The sequence below is a fragment of the Phodopus roborovskii genome, unplaced genomic scaffold (genome assembly GCF_943737965.1).
Source record: "Phodopus roborovskii unplaced genomic scaffold, PHOROB, whole genome shotgun sequence".
Taxonomy (NCBI): Eukaryota; Metazoa; Chordata; class Mammalia; order Rodentia; family Cricetidae; genus Phodopus; species Phodopus roborovskii.
Window position 1 is genome coordinate 3,584,486 of NW_026126616.1, and position 25,759 is coordinate 3,610,244.

At 44.0% G+C, this 25,759-nt stretch overlaps 1 protein-coding gene across 1 annotated transcript in view; it reads left to right on the plus strand.

Annotated features, from left to right (window-relative positions):
- Pah (phenylalanine hydroxylase) overlaps positions 1–25,546 on the plus strand; it is a 55,766-nt gene extending 30,220 nt beyond the window's left edge. The window contains exons 5-13 of the mRNA XM_051206220.1: positions 7,322–7,389; positions 10,793–10,989; positions 12,930–13,065; positions 14,023–14,092; positions 17,711–17,767; positions 18,214–18,309; positions 18,803–18,936; positions 20,079–20,194; positions 24,935–25,546. Of these exons, the coding sequence (XP_051062177.1) occupies positions 7,322–7,389; positions 10,793–10,989; positions 12,930–13,065; positions 14,023–14,092; positions 17,711–17,767; positions 18,214–18,309; positions 18,803–18,936; positions 20,079–20,194; positions 24,935–24,981 (921 nt within the window). The 3' untranslated portion in view covers positions 24,982–25,546. The remainder of the gene's footprint in view (positions 1–7,321; positions 7,390–10,792; positions 10,990–12,929; positions 13,066–14,022; positions 14,093–17,710; positions 17,768–18,213; positions 18,310–18,802; positions 18,937–20,078; positions 20,195–24,934) is intronic.
- Positions 25,547–25,759: the final 213 nt, after the last annotated feature.

The following is a 25,759-nucleotide window of genomic DNA, read 5'->3' on the forward strand; positions in this document are numbered from 1 at the left end:
CCAGAGGTGGTTTTTTTTAAGCAGGCCGAGGCTTCCATCTCACAGACAGGCCCAGTGATGACAGACACCTTTTCCAATAACCTTTGTCAATCGAACCTGGGCTCCTTGGACCCTCACCCCAGTGCTCAGGGTAATTGAACATACAGGTTTGGCTGGTGACATGAAACCCAATTTCTTGCACTGTAACCCATGTGGAGCCATAGGCCTGCCTTTGAAAACAGGAGCAGCTGGCTTGCATGCTCCAACCCAAGCAGTAAACCTTGTCAGCAGACCTGAACTGCATGAGGAAGATGATGAAGACTTCAGCAACTTCAGTTGTCCAGTGAGAGAGAGAGAGAGAATTTTATGAATATTAACAAGGTGAATTCATCCTACCCGCTATATTCAAAGCAGAGAAATTACTACTTCCACACATTACTAAAATAATATTGATGCCTGGGGGCGGTCCCTTACACTCACAGTCACACAGGTGTACACATACGTGTGAGCCTGTCACTCATCAGCCATTGCCGAGCACAAGCCTACCTCCATTGTTATCCTCAAGTGAAGAGTTCTGCCTGACGTGTTCAAATGGACTTAGGACGGCTCTCCTGAATCTTAGTTGTGACATTAGAATAAATAACCCTAAGCTGAGAAGTTGTTTTTAAGCATCCGACTTAAGCTTTAAATAATGTGTTTCACAGACCTGGTGGTGAGCACCTGTGAGCCTCGGGCGGGAGGCTTGCGAACTCTTGAGATGGCCAGGGTTATGTGATGAGACCGTGTCTCTGAAATCAAACCAAACTAGACCAGACCCAAACTAGATCAAGCCGAATGAAACCTAACTAAATGGGAAAACAAAGCGAAAATGCCAACTCTGGATGGGCAGATTCTCCGTTGTCTTCCTGTATATGACACAGTCTATTTCTGGTGGCAAAGGCCACGTTGGCAACACTCTGGTGTCCCCTCTAAGGAGCCCCTGCTCTGGGTCCTGCAAGCAAAAACCACCCCTGGAGATGTCTTCCCCCCAGGAAAGCAAGACTGACCTGACTCAACCCCCAGGATACAGTGATTTTCCTCTCTGACCAGCCTCATCATCCTGCCTTCACCCTCTGCCTTCCCCTTGGCCCCAACCCTAAGCATTTGGGTGGGTGGGAGAAGCCTGTCCAGAGACAGAGGGACATGTCCTTCTCGTTAGTGTGTCATGTCCCCTCTGAAGCCAAAGCTGGCCCTAAAACTCTCTGGAATTCATTGCTCTTTGCCAACCCGGGCCACAACTTTGGCTTCCCAGCCTCTGCGTGTCGTGAATTTTATCATAAAAGCACAACTTATCAGGTACACAGGCCCCTGTAGAAGAGGCGCCAGGCTCGCACTGTTCCCTGGGTCTTTCATCAGATGCTGGGGACAGGGGCCAAGCACAGAGCAAAGCCACGGGTGTTTCCCTGAGGCTGCCAGCCCCCACAGGCCTGGCCTCAAGGTGTGACCTGCAAGCAGACACCAGCCTAGCAGCGAAGGGGCTGTTCTTCTTCAAGGACCCTCTGTTCTGCTCCGTCCCTTGCAGTCAGCACGACCCCTTCCTCCCCTGACCCCCTGTCCTTGGCAGGGTGCATTTGTGTTTGACCTAGTACTTCTGAGCCTGAACGAGGGAAAGGAAAGATTGTTCTAGAAATCCAGGGTAAAGGCACACTGCCTTCAGCTTCAACTAAGTGAGAAAATGGGACAGGACAGAAGATTGTCCTTCATTCTGACCCACCTGCCTTGCTCTCTCTCTCTCTCTCTCTCTCTCTCTCTCTCTCTCTCTCTCTCTCTCTCTCTCTCTCTCTCTCTCTCTCTCTCTCTGTCTCTCTCTCTCTCTGCCCCTCTCCCTCCTTCTCCTTTCCACAAGTATTTATAACTTAGCTGGTATTAGTAGCTAACCTTTCAGGATTATGGTCTGTGTACTAGGCACAATGCTAAACGATTGGTATTGGTTAATTTTAGTACCAGTCGACACTCCAGAGGGTTGGGCTTCTCAACGTCAGGTGAGGGCTCTTAGGAAGTTGTGTCTGTGAGCTGTGCTCTATAGATGCAGGTTGGAAAGGGAGCTGAAGTGATACCCAAAATGCCCCTCTAATTGCAGAGAAAAAAAAAGGAAGGGCATCATCTTTTCTATGTCATGCCAGGGGAACCAGGGGAACTATAAGCTTTGTGGGCAGAGCCCCAGGGGATGTGTTCGATTTCCAGTCCCCATGTTGGCCATGCTGTGTTCTTTACCAGAGTGGCTGCTCCCCAGAGCATCATCGCTGCTTAACCTCACTGACAAACCTGGGCTGGTCTTTCAAGGCTCTACTCATACCTCTTGTCCTCTCCTAAAGCCCACTCTCCCATCCCTGCTCCAGGCCAGAGCATTGCATTCTGTTGTCAAAGGAAGAACTGTACCTGTGGATTTATTGAAGAGCGAGGGAACTCTACTTTGCATGTCTCATGGGACCTCATGCCCTTGTCTGTAATGTTTTATGTTCTCGCTAATAGACCTCAAGAGGTCCCCTTTCTTTACAAAACTTTCAACACTTGTTACTTTTTATTTTAAGCATTAATGTACATGGTGGGGGAGGTGCTTAGTGGTACACGCCTTTAATCTCAGCACCAGGGAGGAAAAGGCATGCTGATGGCTGTGAGTTTGAGGCCAGCCTGGTCTACAAAGTGATTTTTTAGACAGCCAGAGCTATGTCGAGAGAGCCTGTCTCAAATAATTTATGATTAGTAGAGAGAAATACAGAATGTGTGCATGTACGATGTATGTGTATGGGCATATGTGTGTACTCCCCTGGAGGCCAGAGAACAGCTTGAGGGCGTCTGTTCTCGCCATCCACCTTCTGGGTCCCAGGTACCAAACTCAGGTCATCAGGTTTGAGAGGCGAGTACCTCATGCTGCTGAGCCCCCTGGCTAGCCCTGTAGATGCCGGTGAAAGGCTGAGGGTACGTGAAGGGACTCGGTGTCCCACTCCACGGTGTACCTTGCTATGAGTCTCCAGCCTTCGTGCCTTTTTGCAGATGTGCCTGTCCTGTGCTCACATTTTCACATGTGGCCTAAGCCTGTCCACGTGACTCCGTGAAGCAGGTGTGATTAGCGACCTCATTTTCCTTACCAGGGAACTAAAGCTTCAGGGGATAAACTGACGACGACATAAGGCCTTGTTCCTAGTGAGTGCAGCATGGCAGGTTAAAAACTGTGGTCTCTTTGCTGTCCTGAAGATGCCATTTGTGAGCTTTAGCCCAGCTGTGGCATGAAGAAACAGTGAGCTAGATATGTCAGTCTAGAAGAATGTTCAGGTGCCATGTCATAAATACCCCTAGGTAATAAAATTTCAGGGGCTGAGAAAAGGGATCTCGTATAGACTCAGGTGGTGACATAACTTCTTGCCTGCCCTCCTTCTGACTCCCTTCCCTCGCCACGTCTTTAGTCTTTACTGACAATGTTTTCCTGTCAAAGCATGCTTGGCTACGCACAGGACAACCTAAACCACTGCTATTGGCCTAAAGTGAGACAGGGTGATCAGTCACCAGCAATTATAGCTTAGTTCAGAATGCACTTCATGCAGATGGATGCAGGGACTGTGCGTGTGGTCACCTGGCAACCCAAAACATGAAAGGTCAGATCCCTGAAAGAACAGGCTTCAAGGTCCAGATCTAACTAGAGAAGTCTATTGAGCCAAAGGGCTTGCGGTCCGCCTGGTGGGAGCTCTTTGCAGGTTCATACTCAATGTTTTAGAGAAGGGACTGGAAACGAAGAGCAGAAATGATGACTCCCTGTAACACGCTACCCATGTCTGTTCATGTATTGGATCTTCTGCCATGACCCTCAAGCGATTTAAAATGGAGTTAGAATATTATCTCACTTCCTTCCAATAACAAAAAATACATACAGCAGAGAACTTAAAAAGTGTACATAGCATCACTGGCTAACCACTGTCCCCTCCAAGGAACATTTGTTCGAGGTAGAGAATTCCTTCCATCATCTCACTTTTATATTTCCCTCAACATGGGGACTGTCTACTAGATATATAGTTTAGCTTGTATATTCACAGATGGATACCCATAAAGCACCCAGACAAGGCACATTAATGTTGGACAATAGTTGAGTGTGGATGAGAACTGGATGTGGGCATTCTTTTCCTTTAGGCAGCATGGAATGGAAATCCTTCCATTGAATGAGTCTTTTCTACTTTTCTACTTCAGGTCCCAAATATCAACTTGCCAGTATGATTAGCCTCGGAAAACCTTAATGAAAATGCTGTGTTGTATTTTTATTTATTTATTTTTTTTGTGCATCAGGATCCTTCAGTGAATGGCCTAAGGGGGCTTCATTTTCTGCCCTTCTGATACTAAAACAGAACTAGATATTCTTCTGACTTCCCATTGGTGTGGAAATTTCTCATTTATATTTTGAAGGGCTAGGGAGGGACACATACTGCCATCTGTTAAGACTGGCTAAGTCAAGATGACAATTGTTAAACTTGAGTTAATATTTTGAGTTCAAGCATGAAGATATGGATAAGTAAATGTTTATTGTTTAGTCTAATAGAGATGGCTCCCCATTGGCAAGCTGGTGATGCTTGGAAATTAAACAATAGGACCCAGTTCTCTCTTAGAATATCCAAGGACACCATCTTTCCTCAGCATAAATGAAGGCTATGTTAATTGCAAGTTCTTAGGTTCCTAAAGCCTGGTGTTGTGGTGTGTACATTTAATCCCAGTACACAAGAGCCTGGGATGATTGTATAAACCAGCCTGAACTACTGAGTAAGACCCTGCCTAAAAAACCGAGGGCAGACAAACAAAAGCTCTCAAGTTCCTATTTGTTTTGTTTCGAGTGATTATTTTATTTTTATTTAGGCACAGGTGTGTGTGTGTGTGTGTGCGTGCGTGCGCGGCACATGTGGGTGAATGCCCTTGGAGCCCAGCAGAGGCTGTGGCATCCCTGGAGTTGGATTCACAGATGGTTGTGGACCACTTTTCTGAACGCTGGAAACCAAAGCTGGGTCCTCTGGAAGAGCTGCAAGAACATGAACCTAACTGAGATGCCAAGCCCTCTCTCCAGTCCCCCAGATGTAACTAATGATGTCAATCCAGCCAGTGTTTCCGGACAAACAGCAGCCTGTGCTTTGTAACATAGAATCTTTACACTGAGTAGTATTTCCTTTAGTTGAGGTGAAATAACAACATGGCCATTTGCTTTACTAGTGTGATGCTTTCAGGGAATTTTATTTCTCAGAATCTATCCTGTAAACAAACTAGAAATCTTCCCATCTCTATCTTTCCTCCAGTTTCCCACCCCCTCCCTCCCTCCCTCCTTCCCTCCCCACCCTGATCCAGGTTCTCAGGTAAAATTACCTTATATAAATTGCCTTACTTAAAAAAACAAAACAAAAAAAAAAAAAACAAAACAAAATAAAACAACCCCCCAAAACCTGCTGGTTGACCCTGATATAAAAACAAACAAAACCCAACAAACCATAGAAAACAGGGCAGCCAGGGGCTATGGACCTTCTTCAAGTGTATCTTTAAACACTGCCTGTGATACAAGCCTGCATTTCCAAGCCATTCAGCCCATGTTTTGGAGACAGATGATTGCAAATTAAAGTGCTTTCTGGAAGAGCTTGCTGGGAAATGTCTGCAGGGAACAAAGGCGAGCTCTATGGCGATGGACCAGTCTCTTGTCTCACCAAATTTCAGAGCACAATGAACTTTTCTGTAAAGTGCCCTTCCCGTCAGCTGGGCCACTTCCAGCTCCTGATGTACCCACTCCACCCTACACTCTCAGAGACACACTTGGCCTCTCCTCATTGGAAATGTGCTGCTGGCACCCCTGGTAAGGCTGCCTGCCGGTCAGCCCCAGAGAAGTCCTCACTCTCCTGTCTGGGTGACTTGCTCCATTAGTGGAGGGCCTGCCAGGTCAGAAAGGTTCACCAGTGCTGAAGTGTAGCAAAAAGAGCAGGGAGCTGGGTGATCCAAAGCCTGGTCCCTCCATTGTGGATCCGCTGCCCCGAGTCTCTCATTGATTCTGGTAAACTATGCATACTGATCTGCCTGACAACCTGTATGCCAAAAGCTGCTCCAGCTGTAGACACCTGTAAAGGAATTTTAAAGAATTGCCAGCAGGGTATGGTGGCACAGGACTGTAATCCTAGAACTTGGGAAGCTGAGGCAGGAGAGTGGAGGCCAATTTGGGCTATCCAGAAATATTTTATCTAAAGAAAATAAAATGCAAAACATTAAAATGCCCTATCAGTAGGTACATTCCCATTTGTAAACCAAGAAATGAGAAGGCTCCGTATTCATTTCCACAGTGACTATTATTTTTTAATGGAAACTGTGGTGATAGCTCAGTTAGAAAAACACAGATGTACAGAAATGGTGACCCAAGTTCAGGTCCCAGTATCCATGGGAAGAGCTAGGCATGGTACACACACCTATCTCCTAAAACAAGGTAGACATTTCCTGAGCATTGATACCCAAGAATTGACCCTTGGGTTCCACATGCTCCCACCTCACAACATGCAAACATTCCAACACATACACACAGTAACAGGTGCACAAAGCCAGGCACACACAAGGAGGCATTACTAAACACACGCTGCTCGCCAGAAATTGAGTGAAGACTTTTTTTGCCTTCAACACAGACATCTAACTTGGCTTGATCCAGTTAGTTTAGAAGCGGGAAACGGTGTGGATGGCGTTTCTTCTTAAGATCAGAGTATATCTGTACATACTGGAATCTCAGAGTGGGGAAGATTTCACTGCACTGAAGGTTTGCCTGAGTGTGTGTCACTCCCAACAATGGAAAAATCCTCGGTGTTTAGCTGGGACTGTGTGTTAGAGCATCATCAAGAAAAACAGACATATGCCATCAGAGCTGAGAAACTTCCACTCAGATTGCTCGTAGAGGTGCCGTGTAGGCAGAGATTTTGTCGGGGCCACCAGCTCCCCAATAAATGACACGGAGGCTGATTAACTATTAGTGCTTGGCTGGTAGCTATGGCTCTTTACTAACTAGCTCTCGCAACTTAAATTAACCCATAACTCTTATCTATGCTCTACTTTGTGATGCTACTCTTTTTCATCATTGCAGGTTCATCTTGCCTTTCTCTAAATCCTGGTGACTCCGCCCTTCATCCCAGCACTCTACCCCTGTCCACAAGTCCTGCCTGACCTCGTCCTGCCTGGCTATTGGCTATTAGCTCTTTATTAAACCAAATGAGAGCAACACATCTTCACGGTGCTCAAAACGACTGTTCCATAACAGTGCCAGGCCTCTCCCTCTGAAGACCTGAGTCATCAAGTGTCTCTCTCTCTCTCCTAGGGATTCAAAGATCCTGTGTACCGGGCAAGACGAAAGCAGTTTGCTGACATTGCCTACAACTACCGCCAGTAAGTTTCCCTGACAAGAGCACACGCCTAACCCTGGATCTAGGCTGTAAAGAATCAGCCCAGGACACTTGACTTTGTGTTTTTGTGTGCCTTTGTATGTTTGTGATTATGCATGCATGCATATGTGTGTGTGTGTGTGTGTGTGTGTGTGTGTGTGTGTAGGTATGTGTGTGTTTGCATGTGTGTGTGTATGTGTGCCTGTGTATATATGTGTGTGTATGTATGTGTGTATGTGTTTAAGCTCTCTCCTAATAACACATTTTTAAAAATAGCCTCTAGATCAAACAGAAATTCCCCCCCTTGCTGTAGCCCAGTTCTCTCCCAAGCTTTGCTAGCCTAGTGTTCATTGTATCTGGAACGATTGAAGAGGCTTCTATCCTGAAAGAAACAGCCTCTGGTCTTTTCCACATTAGACCAGGAAGAAGAAATCTGGCTGCTCCTGAGAAGTAATGAGCCCTGGAGCCTTTGGACCAGCCACACTCATGTGTTCTACTAATCTGGTTGACTCAGTCATGTAGGGCAACTGTGAGATGGATTTTTCCCCTATTCATAATTCTATCATTTTAGCCAAAAGAAAATGGCCATAGCAGATGTGTTGTTTGGGAACACAGTGGCTTTGCTGTTGTGAATCCTCTGGAACTATGTGAATCCTGACTTGGGAAACTGGGTGATTTGAGAACAGCAATTTCTGAATTAAGGGAATAAGAAAAGGCATGCATGAAAAGAAACTCAGTGCCTTCCTGGGGACTGAGTTACTAGGACATCACTGTAACAGCTGTGGTGGGTCATCTGCGCCATAAGGAAATACTGGGGCTCTATGGGGTGAAAACCAATCTGCCTGTGGATGGAAAGGCATCCTGAACATCACCTTCTCTGGTTGACTCCTGGGAGTGAAGGATCCAGAGCTATGTGGCCTTGTTCAGATTAAGCTTCATTTGGACCCTGCCTTCTGTTTAGCAGAAGTAAGGGAACATGACCTTTCTCTGACCTCACTTTTGTCCCACTAAGTCAGTATAGGCAAGAGTTCGTCTTCACAGTTAATTTGATTATCATTTCTTTGCTGAGTATTTGGGGCTTTGCTAATTTTAATGTGCACACACACACACACACACACACACACAGTATTGTAATAAATTCTCACTTTTCAGCTAGGAAGCAGAAGCTGAAAGAAGTTAAATAACTTGTGAAAGTCAAATAGTTAGGAAAGTCAAATAGTCAAGGGTTTAACTTATCTGTCCCCAGAATTAATCTCCCCATTTCCATGGTGCCTAGAAACCCCAGGCCTAAGCAGGCTCAGAATGCAGGGACTCCCTCCGTCTTCCTGATTCACTCTCTTAGCACAGTTCTTGTTTTCAGACTTGGCCTCATCTTCTCAGAGATAGGTTCCGAGTGACATCCTAACTCAGAAGTAAGTTCTCCTTCAAAGTCAGCTGAAGCTCTGTGATTGGGTCTTGTTCATTCTGACTAGATATGGACCCGATTTTCAGCCAATCTCTGTGGTCAGGGTAAAGAGACTGTGATTGGACAACCCTGACCACACCCCACCTGTAAAGGTGGCATTGAGTGTCCTCCTTCTCAAATGCCATAGGCTGAAAGTGCCTCGCTGCATGAGGGGAAGGCACACTGGGTTCCTGGAAGAGAAAGTGTCAACCAGGAGAAGACCTGCGCATTCATAATATCAAAAATGCCACCACTTCTGTAAAGTTTTGCAGAAATGCCAGTTGCCTGTATTGTTTTCATTTTTTAAATATCGTTTATTGTGTGCGTGTGCGTGTCTGCCATGACTCATGTGTAGAAGTCAAGGACAACTTGTGTGAATCAGCTCTCTTTGCCATGTGGGGTCTGGGCTTAGCAGCAGGTGCCCTTACCTACAGAGCCATCCTGCTGGCCCCATCACAACTTTCTTTGAAATGAGAACTAGTAATTTTAATGAGCATTGATTATTCACACACACACACACACACACACACACTCATTTGTGAATAACATTTCATACACTCTTGTCCACATTAGAAATGTGTTAACCACAGGACTAATGCTCATAGCTGTTTAACTGATTGCCTGAGGCCACGCATCCAGCAAATGGCAGGGTCAAGTTTTGATCAGCTTCTATTTCAAAGCTTTTTCCATTTCTTCCATCACCACTGAGTCCTGGGTTATGGTGTAGCCTTGGGCAAAGGCTTACCTGACACTGCTTTTGCAGTTCCTGCTGGTTGACCAGAAGATTCTCCGAGCTCGAGTTCTTTCCCTTTCTCAATCAACAATCCGTCTTTCCTCCCCAATCCCGGCCACCTTTCCATAGAAAATTACAGTCTTTGCTCTAATGTTCTTGGATGAGCTACAATTTTCTAAGTGCAAGAGGAACTTAGTTTGGAATCAGAGCCGCAGTTCCAAGGTAAACAGTCCCACTTTGTCCCAGACTCTATGTCCCTGGTGAGGGGAACAGGGCCGCAGCCAGGGAACTGTCCCTGGTCTGGGAGGTCAAGTTTTGTTTGGTTTTCATTGTTTTTAGGACACTGCTCCACAGCTCCCAAGCTAATGACTCTTAAATTGCAGCTTGCATCAGTCACCTAGGGGGCTTATTAAGATCCACCTGTCCTTGGCTTTCCCTGTCCCAGTGCATCAGGACGGTGGGACAGAGTCTCATGTAAGTGCTTTGACAAACTTGGCACATATATAAGCATATCTTATACCTTATCATGCTTATTTGTTCCTCTATCTCAATGCTAATAAGTTTCTTATGTTTTGTCTAGAACCTTGTTAATTGACAAATCTTTGTACTTATGACATATAGCAACACACACACACAAACACACACACACACACACACACACACACACACACACACACACACACACCCTAGGATATATACCTATAAACACTGTGGAACTTTAGCCTACATTTAAACAGTTCATAACTTCCCAGGAACAGAAGGATCAAACTCAGCAGGTATGAGCTCCCCAGACAAGTTTCAAACACTCACACTAGCTATTAAACCCAGATTAGCCGATTGCTTTAGGTGACAATAATACAAGACATGGAACCTTTGTTTGGAGAGAAGGTGCGTTGTTTAGTTGTCTCGGATCCCATTCTCTGCACATACTATACTGCATTACACACATATGTCACGTGCCTAGCCCCTGAAAAGCCAGTTAGACCGTTAGAGGGACAAAAAGGCCCAATGACTTCCTAGAGTGACAGCAATTCCTCAACCAAGCCATGTTTTCCCACGGGCGCTAACACTATGGTGTCTCCTGTGAGCCTTTTCTCTTTCAAACAATGCTTCCAGTCCATGCTGGTCTGGGATGGCGCCTCAGAAATTGTGGATCCTGACTCGTTCTTCTGACCTTGTGTGTCCTGACCCTTCTCTGTTGGAGACACTTGTTCTTTGCGTGTCTTCTAGCGGGCAGCCCATCCCTCGGGTGGAATACACAGAAGAAGAAAAGAAGACCTGGGGGACAGTGTTCAGGACGCTGAAGGCCCTGTACCAAACACACGCCTGCTATGAGCACAACCACATTTTCCCCCTTCTGGAAAAGTACTGCGGGTTCCGTGAAGACAACATTCCCCAGCTGGAAGATGTTTCTCAGTTTCTGCAGAGTAAGTCCACACCAGGGCCAAAGCCCTGCAGGCGGTGGGGTGGGGGGAGGGGAAGGGGGAGGGGAGGGATTGGGGGAGGGAGTAAACGAAGGCCGTTGTGAGTAGTGGTGACGTAGGACAGGCCGAGTCTCCCGGGAGAATCCAGATGCATTGTCTCCTGCCTTCAGACTCACCTCCATTACTGACCGTCTTCCACCCAAGCAAGCATGTCATGTGTGGATTTTTGCCACATAGCTGCCTCTGAAAGTGTCTTCTCTCATACCCAAAGCCTGAGGTGCCCAGCCAGTGTTTCCCCTGCAGCGCCCACTGGTGGGAAATGGCTGCTCTCTGTGGGCCAGTTCCAAGAGTCCCTCGTCCTGAGTCTACTCATCTGGGATGGATCCTGCCTTTGACCTTTTGTGGTTGTGTAAATCTGCCTTCGTGTTGTCACCTGCCAAATAGACACTGTCACCCTATTGGCATCTATCACAGGGAGATGACGAGAATGGAATGAGATGTTGCATATGAAAGAACTTGGCATAGAGCTGGGTCCACAGTCAGTGTTCAGTGAGTCTGAGGGTTAATGGTGATTTGAGATGCTCAGTCGTACATCATCTGAGTGATGAGCCTCTGTGTAGCCTTCCCAAAGGGAGATTAGTGTTTTCTCCTTCTGACAATAGGGTACTCATTAAGCGTGAACAGTCAACTAGTTCATATCGAAGGCCTATTATGCGCTAGGTAGAATGAGAAGTAGGGAGATGAACCACAGTTGTCTAGAAAGGAGAACTTTTTCTGTGTGTCAGAACCTCAAAGAGGCAGGAAATGGGCCATGAAAGTACATGGCAGGGAGAGAGATTAGTACTGGAACAGGTGAAGTGATAATTTTCAGGGTCTTTCCCACCCCCGGGATAATGCAAGGAGCAAGGGTTTAAGCAGAAAATGACTATCAGCCTGAAAATGTAAAGCGAAGGGAGTGAGAGCCAGTCCTAAAGATGGTCTCTATTTTACTGATGGATGCTGTGGCCACTGGTAAGAATGATGAACGCCACTGCTAGCAGTTGCCAAATTATATAATTGCAGCCAAGAAGCTTTAAAGGCACGTGGTCTGTGGCTTGTGGCCCTGGACTAAAAGCTTTAACGCATGTCTCAACTTCCCCATCTTTAAAGTGGGGATGATGAAATGTCTTCTTCACAGTCATTGCAAGGGATAGCTTGTGCCTGGCATGTGTTAGGTAGTATGTAGTATTAGTTACGGTCCCAGTGTAGAGTAGACTGAGAAACAGATGTAGGAAGCAGAGGATGGCTATCAATTGGTAGCTTTAAAGAAAAGTTATTTAGAGGATGTGGGAAACATCTTCCAGCTCTCTGTGCCCCCTACATCGTAGAGCTAAGAGAAACCCACATGAATTACTTTATGGATGAGAGAGAGGGGAGAGAGAGAGGGGAGAGAGAGAGGGGGGGTAGAGGCTACAAATTTCTCTTCCCCACGTTTGCAGTGAGACAGGACATTTCTCCTCCCAGGACAGGCTGTGTGTGGTGCAGTACACGCAGTTCTACTGTGTGTGGACATGTTTATTGAATTCTATACTCCTGATGCTGATCTTAAATCTCCTCACTACTCCGGAAAGATGAGAAGTAGTGGAAGAGTATCTGACCCCAATAAACAGTGGCAAAAAGAGAAAATTGCTAGAGTTTTGCAATGGACTAGGCTCTGCTAAGTAATTTTTAGCCATTGCTGTTTTGTTGCTCAGTATATACCTCAGTATCCCTCACCTACATTTCCCAGGTGAGAGTATCATCAATGTGAGTTTACTTGACCCAACGCAGCCAAGGTGGCAGACACCAGAAGCCAAGTCTCCTCCGTAGAAAGCCCACATTCTTGGGCATTGGTTCTGTACTGCTTTGTAACCTCTATGGCTCCTCCACAGGCTTTGAGTTTTAGGTTGTCTTCTGCTTTCCAGCTTGTACTGGTTTCCGCCTCCGACCTGTTGCTGGCTTACTGTCCTCTCGAGATTTCTTGGGTGGCCTGGCCTTCCGAGTCTTCCACTGCACACAGTACATCAGGCATGGGTCTAAGCCCATGTACACACCTGAGCCGTGAGTACCATTCTCCAGCTACCCCTGTCAATCACAATGGACACTAGCCCTACCTGCTCTAAGAATGCTGCCTAGGTTCACTGTCGCCTGGTCCACATGATCTGTTGCCTGCTTTCTTTGATCATAGTTCTAAGAGAAACTCACATTCTGGGGATTTTCTCAGTCCAGACAAATGAATTGTAGACACACAGATTTGGACATCCTGTGAACCAAGGACTGGGATCTCTTTGGGAAGCAGGAAAAGAAATTCCATCAAGCCTTAAAGTCAGACCTCCGAAGTTCCAAATAGGACAGGAACAAGAGTAGCTGAGTGATCTCAGCATCTCCTAAATACGCATCTACATGATGCCAGTTCTTTGCGTGGATTATGTATTGGCCAGGAGGGGAGAATGGGTGGCCACTGTGCTTCCTACTTGGACTTCTAGCCATCTCATTAGTCACACAGAAATTGATCCAAAGAGATCAGGGTGATGTCCCAAATTGTTTCCCCTCTTTATGATTGGCTGCCAATTAGAAAGGACTTGTTGCTTTGGACCTGGTAGTGTTTTAGAAAAATGTATTCTTTCTTTTTTGACTGTTGTCCTACTCTGGGCCAAGAAGAAAGCAACGCCTTTATTTTTTAAAAAAAATTCTTATTGGAAAAACTGGGGACATTACCCCTCTCAAGGTAAGTGAGTGACAAGGAGACTTGGGATGAGAGGGATCTGTGACCCGCAAATCACTCAGGTATCTGAGAAGAGACCCGTACAGATGCTGGTCCCTTGTCTCCCAGGACTCCCGGCATCTCTGCATCTCCTTTCTTTCCCTCCCCTTTCTTCATTTTCTTTTATACTTTATTTCAAGGGTTCCTTTGTCTGGCACAGAGCTTATTCTTGAGAGTGAAGTCTCAGGTCTCAATGAGTTATGTCTTCCTCATTGAGTCTAATTGGTTTATGAATGCTGTGCTTTCTGTTTTAGTGACATTTGTCATGAACTGTTGGGGCATGTGCCTTTGTTTTCAGACCGCAGCTTTGCCCAGTTTTCCCAGGTAAGAAGAAAAGATTTTATTATAGGGTTGGGACTGCAATATGCTCTGTAATAGTGGAAAAAGATGTCATTCCATGTTCCTACCAGAGAAGAATAGCGCTGTGAAGGGTGTGTGGTTCTGTGGACCAGGATGAACACTCCTTCTCAGAACTGCAGCCGAGGGGTTGGTGATCGATGATCCTGTGACATGATCAACTGGCTAATCTCAATGATCTTGTCAGGTGTAAACTAAGAATCTTCTCATTGACAAAAGTGTCTCTCATCTCTATGCACACGTCACCTCGGCTGCTTTCAAATTTGCCTACTACTCTCCATCCAGTACTCTTTTATTTATTTATTTATTTATTATAACCAAGTCCATTTAAATGAAAACAAACATTTATAGACAATATTTGGGAATTTGGGCGTCGTTCTTTCCAAACTACTTCCTGCTGGTAAGGGGCGCTGTCATGGGGGATTCTAAGAAGATGCAGAAATCCTGGCTGTAGTCTGCAAGGCTGCTTTGTCCAGCTGTTTTGAATGTAGGATCACCTGGTACTCTGTTTCAGGCGGTCTGGCTTGACCAAACCACATTAGTCTCATCCAGTACTCTTTTGAGAGACTTTGGCACTTTCCATCTTGTCAGACAGTCATCTGTATGTATACTTGAACTAGATAAGTTGATATTTGCCAACAATCCAACATCAATGATCTTATGTATAAGATTGACTAGAGAGAGATGGAAACAAAGAAAGATAAAAGAAAGACAAATGTCTTGTTGCCACATAATTTAAAGCGCTATAAAAGTATTTTAAAGCACAGTTGGGTGGCTGCGATTATGGAAGATCCAGTGATGATTCCGATGTACTTATAGGCCCAACTCAAAGCTTTGAAAAACTGGACAAGCAGTGAAACCATCTGTGCCTTGGTTCCCAAGGACTTGAATCAGTAAAATGGGTCTTACCAGTCTTCTTCCTCATTAGAAAGAGCAATGATCAAAGGATGATACATGAGTGAATGATGTTCTGAGTATGAATTTGGGAGCAATGACATTGTGCTCGAACCTACAAGCATTTCCCATTAGCTGCAGGGAGTGTTTCTACCACAGAACAATGCAGCTGGCACTTGGTATTTGAAACAAATCAAATGAAAAGTTCAACTGACTCCTTCACTACTTAGAAGGCTTAGGCTATCCAAACAAAAACACTTGCTTCTTCCATGTGAGGTTTTGAGAATTATGGAGCCCACAAACTATTGGGCTTTAGAAGTGGGAGTGTCTGTTTGAACTTTAGCCGTGAAAGTGTTATTGCCAATAGTGTAGTTACAGCTGCCAAGATGGTGTTGATTACTCAAGGCAGTTTTAAAACAGGGACTTGTTACTATGGCAGGAGAATTAGAAACTTCCTCCTTGGAGAATAGGAACCTTGAATTCTTGACACCAGAGATAGTCTGTTTAGCTGCAGAGCAGGTGGTAGTCTTCCTTAAGTCATTTTCATTTTGGGTAACCCTGAAGAGGACTGGACAATTAACGTCAGCAACATAGTAAGATCATCTGCTTAACACTCTCATCTTTGACATGGATAGCCCCAAGGCAAAGAGTTGTTCTCTGAGAACATTTTGTTTGGACTTAAAATCAGAAGTTTCTTATCACTGTAGAGCAATTTGGGGGTTGTGATGGGGTGCAGAGGGATATTGGGGGCTCCTGTGTTAGCTAAACTCTTGGCTTACAAACAATGACTATAAGATATTGGCTGTTATGGCACACACCTGCCATTTCAGCCCTTGGGAGATGAAAGAAGGAAGATCAGGAATTGGAGATTATCTTTGCCTATACTGTCAGTTTGAAACTATCATGGGATACATGGAACCCTAATCTTTAAAAATTGATGTCAAGAGAAATGACCAGATATCTGACCTCAGTTTATCAATGGATTCTGTTAAACTCAGGATTGGCATATCTAGAAATAGAGTAGAGATGGGAGAGGAATAAGTTAGTAGAGCAGGCTAGGAGTTATCTGGACTTGGATTACTTTAAGTCAGACAGTACTTTTCATAGGGACAATGGAGATCAGACTCGACGTGGGGCCCAGAGGGGTCTATGGTGTTACAGAGCATGTAGTATCTTGTCTCAAGATAGACAAAATTCTTAGTCCTCCTCCCTGTCTGCACCCATCTCCTTCCCATTTGCACCTTTGGTGAGCTTACTCAATCTTGTGGCTATGAATACTATTTCTAATGTAATATTGAACATTCGTGTTCTTGGCTTAGACTTCAGTGCTAAATTTAGTCTTACATATAAACCATCAACTCAACGTCTCCACTTCACCTGATGTTAATTAGACATCGCTATATTCCCTTCCAAAGCGGAATTTTGAGTCTTCTTCACAGCTTCTCCATCCATAGGTTTCCTTGTATGGGTCCATAACAACTCCATTCTTTGACTTGATCAAGCCAAACACACATGTGGGGGTTAATATAATATCAGCCACTCTCGTTCCTTGTTTTCTGAAGCTTCCTCATTGGCATGCTGTCCTGACCCTCGACCCCTACCAGTCTATTCTCACAAAGTATCTAGAGTAAGTCTTTGCTGACATATATTAGATCATATCCACCCAGAATAATTTATATACATGCATAAAATTACCAAAGAAGAAAAACAATAACGTTCTACGGGCCCTTGTCCCTCCCTCTCTGCTCCTGGAAGCAGCCCACATTTCCCTTGCTTAGATAGTGTTCCTACTAGTTGTATACTTGCTGTTTGCCCTGCAGCATCCAACTTGTCATCAGAAGAACCGATAACATCCAAGCCTTTCCCCAAGTACTACCTTCTTGATGATGCTTTTCTGGACCCAAATTAATAAAGCAGCCTTCCCAGGGTTCTATGATGGGCCCATTCCTCTTTGTCTCTTCCTCCTTGTGTTCCATTTCCCCTAAGATCTTGCTAAATTTTTCCGTATCTATGCTCATATTAACAGTTGTGTGTTTTTATTGTAAATGACAAGATCAAGTGTATTTGCCAATTTTGTTTGTACATTTCCTGGCATGTAGGAAGCATTTAATGCACATGTTTGGAATGGACGAATGCATGTTCAGAAAGACACACACAGGAATAAAGAGGGTGCTATTAAAGAATTCAAGAGACCACCAGAGGAATTTTTCAGCTGAAGCTGTACTTAGTGAGCCATGGCAGTTCAGACTTCCCAGCTATGAGTGTGTCTGGAATGATGCAATCACTTCTTTCCAGTCTTTCTGTGGTATTTTCAAGTATCTGATTAAGATCCATTGCATATTCCAGAAATATCCCTGTCACTCTGTGTGGGTGTGTGTGGTCACTGGGCTGTTGTCAACAGATGATTTTTAGATGTGTGTGAGCATGTGCAGGCTAACTTGTTGTTCCTTTTGTAAAGTGAACACGAGGGGACCAAGTACTGGTGATACATTCCTCTGCTCCCGAAGTCTGTGCTTCCGTGCTATGTGGCCTGGCCAGGGTAGACGTTGATGAATATGCAGGGTCAATCTGGGCCCTTCAGACAGTGTTTAGTCATGAATTACCTGCCCATTACTGGGTGCCATGTTGGCACTGAGGGTAAAGTCTTCACAAGGGTTGTGCCAGTGACTCTGTTTCCCCTCCCCCACACAGGAAATTGGGCTTGCTTCTCTGGGTGCACCTGATGAATACATAGAGAAACTGGCCACAGTAAGTCTTTCTTGCCCATGGGAGGATTATGGGAATGCTAAGGGCTGTGTCCTTCAGGTCTTTAAAGATTTCTTCTCTCCCTGTCAGCTAGGGCATTTGAAATAATGATAAAGAGAAGTTAAGATACATCCGCATGAATGAAATGTCACATTTTGATTTTTCTTTAAATGGCTGAAGTTTTAGGTGAGCTTGCATATGGACATTTCCACATACTTGTTAATAAGATCTCCTCAGAAACAACAACCCACTGTAATAATAGCCCTGGAAATCCTTTGGCCAAAAGTATGCCAGGAATTGGCTGGATTTATAGCTCTGTGATGGTAGGCCACACTGATTCAGAGAACATATCTGTGCAGACTTCAACCTACCAGATATGTGCTAGTGCTTTGGGTACCTGCTCCCTTATTCATCCCTGATAAGTGTCTTTTGCTTGCTTTCTGTTCCAGATCTACTGGTTTACTGTGGAGTTTGGGCTTTGCAAGGAAGGAGATTCCATCAAGGCATATGGCGCTGGGCTCCTGTCATCCTTTGGTGAATTACAGGTATGAGTTTAGCAGAAACCAAGCCTGGGCACTTAGAAGCAGGGATGAGGAAGATCATTCCCATCCTTGGGGCTTTGCTGATAGCTATAATTAGAGGTGCACTTCCCCAGGCAATTGGTACCTTAGCAGCTATGATTTGACTACATTGTGTTGTGAGAGATAGAAATTCAAGTACAAGTCTACAGGACTCTGTGAAATAGAGGCCTCTTGAACCCAAGCTGATCTAGACATACAACTTTGTAAGTATGAAAACATATGCCAAGACATATGGTCAGCTCTCCAATGCCTATTGAACTCATTATTGGAAAGTATTTGAAATGAATTGTTCCCTTCTAGTTAACTGTAGATTTTAGGTGAGCTATAGGGAGTTGAATCTAGTACAAACTGAATATACCAAATTTGCACTGGGCTAAGGAAACGGTGGTATGAGAGATGCTTCGCAGATGCAGGAGAGAACAGAGGCCCCGACTCAACTGAAAACTTTTCTCTGCAGTACTGTTTGTCAGACAAGCCGAAACTCCTGCCCCTAGACCTAGAGAAGACAGCCTCGCAGGAGTACAGTGTCACAGAGTTCCAGCCCCTGTACTATGTGGCAGAGAGTTTCAATGACGCCAAGGAGAAAGTGAGGTGAGATTCCAGAAAGAAGGCCCAATACTGAGCTACATCCAGTGAGGTGGGCGTATCTTCTCCTGTAAGAAGACAGGGGAAGAGACACAGAGTCGTTGAAGTCAGACGTGTATCACATTAGACATGGCACCAGCTGGCTCACAAGCTCCTTTCAGGGAGGGAAGATGGGGAGGCAGACTTGATGACGTCACAGGTAGAGTGACAGCACTGTGAGCTGGGGACTGCTAGAAGCCTTGTCTTACAAAAGCATAGGGGATGTAAAGAACAGAGGAGAGCTGTTGCCCTATGATCACAAGGGCTGTAACTGGCAAGAAAGGAACCCAGACAGCTTGACTTGGGGACTGAGGATGCTGCTCTTGCCAAAACCTGGGGGTGACTTGCTACCTGTCCCCATAACTGTCATTTTCAATACAGTAGCTTTTACTTTCATCATAGGCTAATCTAGAAACAATATCTAACTCATATCTGGAGTGTCTTGTTAATTAAATTGATTGATGTTGCTCATGTAGTCCCTCCTGGGAGATTTGCTTAGGAAAGGCAAGAAAGCATCCATATCAGAATCAGGCTGCCCGGGTTCCTTCACAGCATTGCAACGGACATTAGTGGTCCATGTACTCACTTTCCAAAGGCTCAGCGTCCTCATTTGTAAAATAGGGGTAACTACAGTACTTAATTCTTAGGAATTTAGTAAAGGGTTACCTAGTGATATTTCTAAGGGGATTAGATCAGTTAGAATTTACTGTGGTCCTAGGTTCACATCAGACACCTGATCCATGTCACTACAATGTTTCAGTCAATTGCCCAGAGCTGTGTTTCTTTTAATCAATTCTGTGGTTAAGCTTCATTAACTCATTTGATACATGTGTCTCGTGCTTACACACGCGCGTACACACGTGCGTGCACGCGCGCGCGCACGCGCACACACACACACACACGCACACACACACACACACACACACACACACACACACACACACACTTTCCCAGCTGACCTTGTTCAATTGTATTTCACACCTCAGCCCCAGCTACTGAGCCATTTTCTAGGAAGTTTCAGGGATCACAGCAAATGCCACTCAGAACCCCTTCAGCACAACCTCTTTCTAAATGATGCCCTTCACTTAGGCCCCTGGTGTTCATTTCAGGGCCTTTGCTGCCACGATCCCCCGGCCCTTCTCAGTTCGCTATGACCCCTACACTCAAAGAGTTGAGGTCCTGGACAACACACAGCAGTTGAAGATTTTGGCTGACTCCATCAACAGTAAGTAGCTCACAGCTGATAGAACTCTTTCCCAGGACAGAGGCCTTTCCTACAGGGACAAAAAGAAACATCTCCACATACACCATAGGCTTGCTGGAGGAAAAGAACTATGCAAATTGCCTTACCTAACTCCTTTCCTTTGACCTTCTGGCATCCAATCCATGTCCCACCCCTACAACCCTTTCCACCCCCAGCCCCTTGCTCTCAGGTTCTCCCTCACCATTTGCCTTCCTGCCCCCGTTTCTTCTAGATGCCAGTTGATGTCACCCAGCCTGGCATCTCATGCTGAGAACTAAGTTCTGTCTGCTTTATTTGCCTCCCATAACCCAACTCATCTACTGCTGCTGGCTTCTGCTCTTCCTTGATGGGGGATATCACAACAGTTACTGAAGAAACACCGCTGATTACCCTGTTCACAGCTGATTCTCTGTAGCTGATGATATTACCCTCTGGTACCATGGATCAGCTTCTGGTCCCTGTGCCCTCTCCTGGCTTTTGCCCATGACATCTTTTCTGCTTAAAATACTCTTATTCCATGGCTATGTGACATGTTCAAAGCCAGTTTATCTATAATGTCTTGCATAGACATCTCCTCGTGTAGGATGACTTCCTTGCATGCTCTTCCTGTGGCTTTATGTTCTAGCAGATCTCCCTCTCAGAGGATTACACCATTTTAGGATTGTTTACTTTCTGTGTCCCCATTTAGACCTCATCAGAGCTAAATATCAGGCTCTCTGTTAAGCCCCTAGAACCTAATCTTATTCATGAGGATATATTAGAGATTTTGAATGAATGAGTGAAGAATGATTGCAAGAAATCACCAAAAGTTGCTTTCTACAATTAAATTGTGTTTCTATAAGAGCAGAAAAAGCTTTATATACACTATTGAAACACTGCAATTCATAATATATAATGGCCTCACGTGTAAACCCAGTTGTTTCAGACAGGGTTTATGGGTACTGTGTGGTATGATGGATGGCACAGTATAAAAATGTGCATCGTGAGTGTCCAGGACCCAAACTGCAGTCAAGTGGTACCACATGACACAGGCACCTAATTTTCAATAAGTTTTTCATTTCCCTTATCATTATTGGAGGCAGGTGGACATGATGCTAGAGAAGTACCTGAGAGTTCTGTATCCAGCTCCACAGACAGCAGGAAGAGAGAATGTTAGGAGTAAGGTTTTTCCTGCCGGCCTGGACCCACCACAGCACCAGCCCCAATTAACACACAGAGACTCTGTGTTTGATATTATGCTGTTGGCCACTTACTTTTTTCTTATCATCTAGCTCTGTCTTAATTATTAACCCATTTCTCTTAATCTAAGTACTTCCATGAGGTCTCATTACCGGAGAGAGGGGGCTGGCAATTCTGCTCTCTCCAGTCTCTCCATGCTGACTCCTCCCTATTACTTCCTCTTTCCTCCTTTCTCCTAGTCCCGCCTATCTTCCTTTCCTATTGGCCAACAGGGCTTTATTCATTAACCAATAAGAGAAACACATTTACAGGATGACATCTCCCATCATCTCCTCTTTTCTGTCTAAAATAAAAAGAAGGGTTTTAACCTTAGCATAGCAAAATATATCACACAACAGTTATCGAATAAAATCACAGTTAGCAATATTTAGTTCATTAACATTTAGCAAGATTTAAAGAAAATATTTGATCATCTAGCTTTGTGAGTCTAAAGTCTTATATGTAACTTATCTTTAATCCTAACTAAGAAAAACTATAACCATAACTATCTGTCTTCAACTCCCTCAAAGGCCACAGAAGGATAATATATAAACTCTAGAAATGACAGAGACAACTCACTGCCTGGTCAGTCACCTGAAGTTCTTCTGTAATGTTACATCTTCAGCCTATAGGCCATAGTGTGTCTGGCAGACTCTTCAGCAAAGCAGGAAACTTTAAACTGTCTGCCTGTGTTGGCAGTTTGTCAGTCACTTTTCTCTGTGTCCTGCAGAACTTCTGGCAGACTCTTCCATGAAGCAGGAACCCTGTAGCAATGTCCATCTTGTATCAGCAGTCACTTTTCTGTGGGTCCTGCATGTCCAGTTTATACAGCATATAAAGTCAAACAGTCTAGACAAGAGCAGTATCTTGTCCAAATGGCTAGTCTTGCCATTTTGGAAGCAAACTCCATAACATTTTTTTTTTTATGTCCATCTTCCTTTCTGACGCAGGTGGTGTTGCCAGGATCATTTATGTGTCACTGTCAAGAAAAACCCTAAATAATTTTAAGTGCCATATTCTGTAGGTCTTTGAAAGGTTTGAAGAATGCCTATTTATCTCAAATACATGTCTATATATCTTGAAATCTTAACTAATTTAACTATAAGATCTGACTATCATAGGTACTGTCTATAATCTGTATTGAGTTATACATTACATTTCTACACAATACCTAAACAAGAGGAGAAATATACATACCACAAAATTGACCTTAAATTGTATCAATAAATGAAAATCCATTCCAAAACAAAGTATTCATATCTATACCATAATCCCCTTTTTACCTTTAAAAAGAGAGTGTTTGTGGTCATTAAGCATTTATAACCAACCCCATTTAATTGAAAAAAAAACATTTATAAACAATATTTGGGAATTTGGGCGTTGTTCTTTCCAAACTGCTTCCTGCTGGTAGGGGTCACTATCATGGGGGATCCTAAGAAGATGCAGAAATCCTGACTGTAGTCTGCAAGGCTGCCTTGTTCAAGCTGTTTTTAATGTTGGATCCCCAGGAACTCTGTTTCAGGGGCCTGGCTTGATCAAACCATGTTAGTCTGGAAGGAATCCACAGCTTTTCATTTTCTGTGGAAATAAAAATAGAAATCCTTTTCCCCAGTAACTTGTCCTTAGACTTAAATTTTAAAGTCAAAGAATTTTTAAAATATATAAATTGGATTGATCCAGCAGCATTTGTTTTAACAGTTGTTTTATTTCCTCAGCAGTCAAACAATACAAAGACAATATAATACCGTACAGTATCCAGATTCTCTCCATCTTTATGTGGGTTTTTTATTACTCTGTTTCTTTTACTTTTATTTTTTCATTTTTTGAGACAGGGTTTCTCTGTGTAACTTTTATCTGTCCTGGAATTCACTCTGAATACCAGGTTTACTTTGCAATCACAGAGATCTGCTTGCCTCTGTCTCCCAAGTGCTGGAATTAAAGGCATGTGCCACCACACCCAGTTAGTCTCTGTCTTTTTAAAACCATTTTATTCATTTTCTCTTCCAAGCCTACATATATTTTAGAATACACTGTAAACCGTTAGAGATTTTCTTAATGTGAATCTGTCTTTACTGTAAATCTTTATCTTTTTCTGGCCTTGAGTCTTTATCTGGTAAACAACAACACTGCTAAAATGAAAGCCACAGCTGTTTCAGCCATGATCTATCCAAGATGGCGTCGGGTACTTTTACCGCCAGCACTGAGAGCCATGCTCACTGCCTTGGTCTACGAGGCTTGGAGATGTGGTCACTGCCATTGCCAGCTCCCATACACACCAATAAATTGTTAGCAGTGTTTCTTAAAAGTCATGTGCTTTTTTGCCGCTTATGCTGAGTTAGGAAACCTCCCTTAAAGGAGGTTGAGTCCAACCAAGAAAAATGCTGCTACCAAGAAGCTTTGCTTTTGTATGTTTTTTGGTTTCTAAAACCCTTTTTAAAGTTTCTGTTAAGCTTTAAATGGAAGTTCTTATTAGCCACCTTGTGGCGCCATATGTTATGAGTGGTTTTTCCTGTAGCTGGTCTGGACCCTCTACTGCGCCAGCCCCCAATTAACACACAGAGACTCTATATTTGATATAACACTGTTGGTCAGTTACTTGTTTCTTATTGGCTAGCTCTGTCTTAAGTATTAACCCATTTCTATTAATCTAAGTATTTCCCCGTGGTCTCATCTTACTGGAGAGTGGGGCCGGCCTCTGCTCTCTCCAGTCTCTGCATGCTGACCCCTCCCTACTACTTCCTCTCTCCTCCTTGTCTTCTAGTTCCTCCTATCTTGCTTTCCTATTGGCCAACAGTGCTTTACTCATCAAAAAATAAGAGAAACATATTTACAGAATGACATCTCCCATCAAGAGAATGAGCCAATGGGTCTGGCTTGGGCTTCTGAAACCTCAAAGCCCACACTCAAATAGAGCACACAGATGGAGGCATCTTCTTGGAAAACCTGTTGCTTAGAAAACCCCTTTTAACTCCAGGAAACAACTTGTGAAAGGGGAAATGAAGATGGAGGTTTCTGTCCTGCCTGGTCCCACAGCTGCTTTGCCCCAAATAAACACACAGACGCTATATTACTTATAAAACTATTGGCCAAAGCTAGGGCTTCTCATGGGCTAGCTCTGTCTTAATTATTAACCCATTTCTATTAACCTATGTATTGACATGAGACTTTGGCTTACCCGTAATCTGGCATGGTACTCGTTGGGCAGAATGGCATGACTCTCTCTGTCCTCTGCTCAGAATTCTCCTGGTCTGGTAGCACCTCCTATACTTTCTGCCTGGCCAATCAACCAATAAGAGAAACTTATATAGAGAAGGATATTCCTCATCAGGGAAGTAAATTACAATGATAACCTTAGCACCCATTGCACATGCCGGACCTGGGCTTGTGTTGGCTCTGTAGATAAGCTGTGAGTGCTCTGAAGTTTGGGGTGATGCATCCCCATAACCCTATTGGGCTTTGCATTTATTAATGAGTTTCTCACTTTTGTGCTATTCTTATTTGTAGGTGAGTTTGGAATCCTTTGCAGTGCCCTGCAGAAAATAAAGTCGTGAGCAGAACATGTTGTCACGGGTAGAACTTGAGAGGTCAACCAAAAATCTGTCGATAGAAATATAGTAACTGCTTCCTTTCATCTGAAGACATAAACTTTAATTTGATATGTCAGGTTTTATTACTTGTGCTAACACAGAACACAGTGGGGCATCACAAAATAAATCAAAATTCTCTTAAATCAAAGTATATTAAACCCTCTCTGGGTAGCTCTTTCAGAGTCATCTTTGACTTAGGCATGTCATACCTTCAATTTGGTTTAAAATGTAATTTCTTACCTCTCATCAATATTCATCAAATTTGTGACCCTTATCATTCAGGATTCATTTATTTGTTTTTACAACTCAGGTAATTCCTAAAGGAATATATTATATTCTAAGTGTGAAACATAACACTGTCCTCATGAATGAATTATTCAGTGCAGTACAGATCTCAGTCTATGAAACTTAGTGTGTACGTTCGTTCACTATGGCTCTGAAAACTGCTTCATTATCCTGCCTCTGTAAATCTCCTCTGATTTGAGACTCTATCAAGATAGCTACAAGCAATAAAGCTTTAGTTCATTGCGTAAAACATTCTGTGTGCTTTATTTCTCCATAGTATTCTGTATAATATAGTCTTACCCACCCGATCCCAATTCCATGTCATTTTTCAAGTATGTTTCAGAAATATTTTTGAAGACATGTGTGATCCAGCAGATACTACCCAAAGACAGGATATATTAATTAAATGCTATATACATTTTAAAATAGTAAATCCACTAGAAAAGTGAAGATTTCA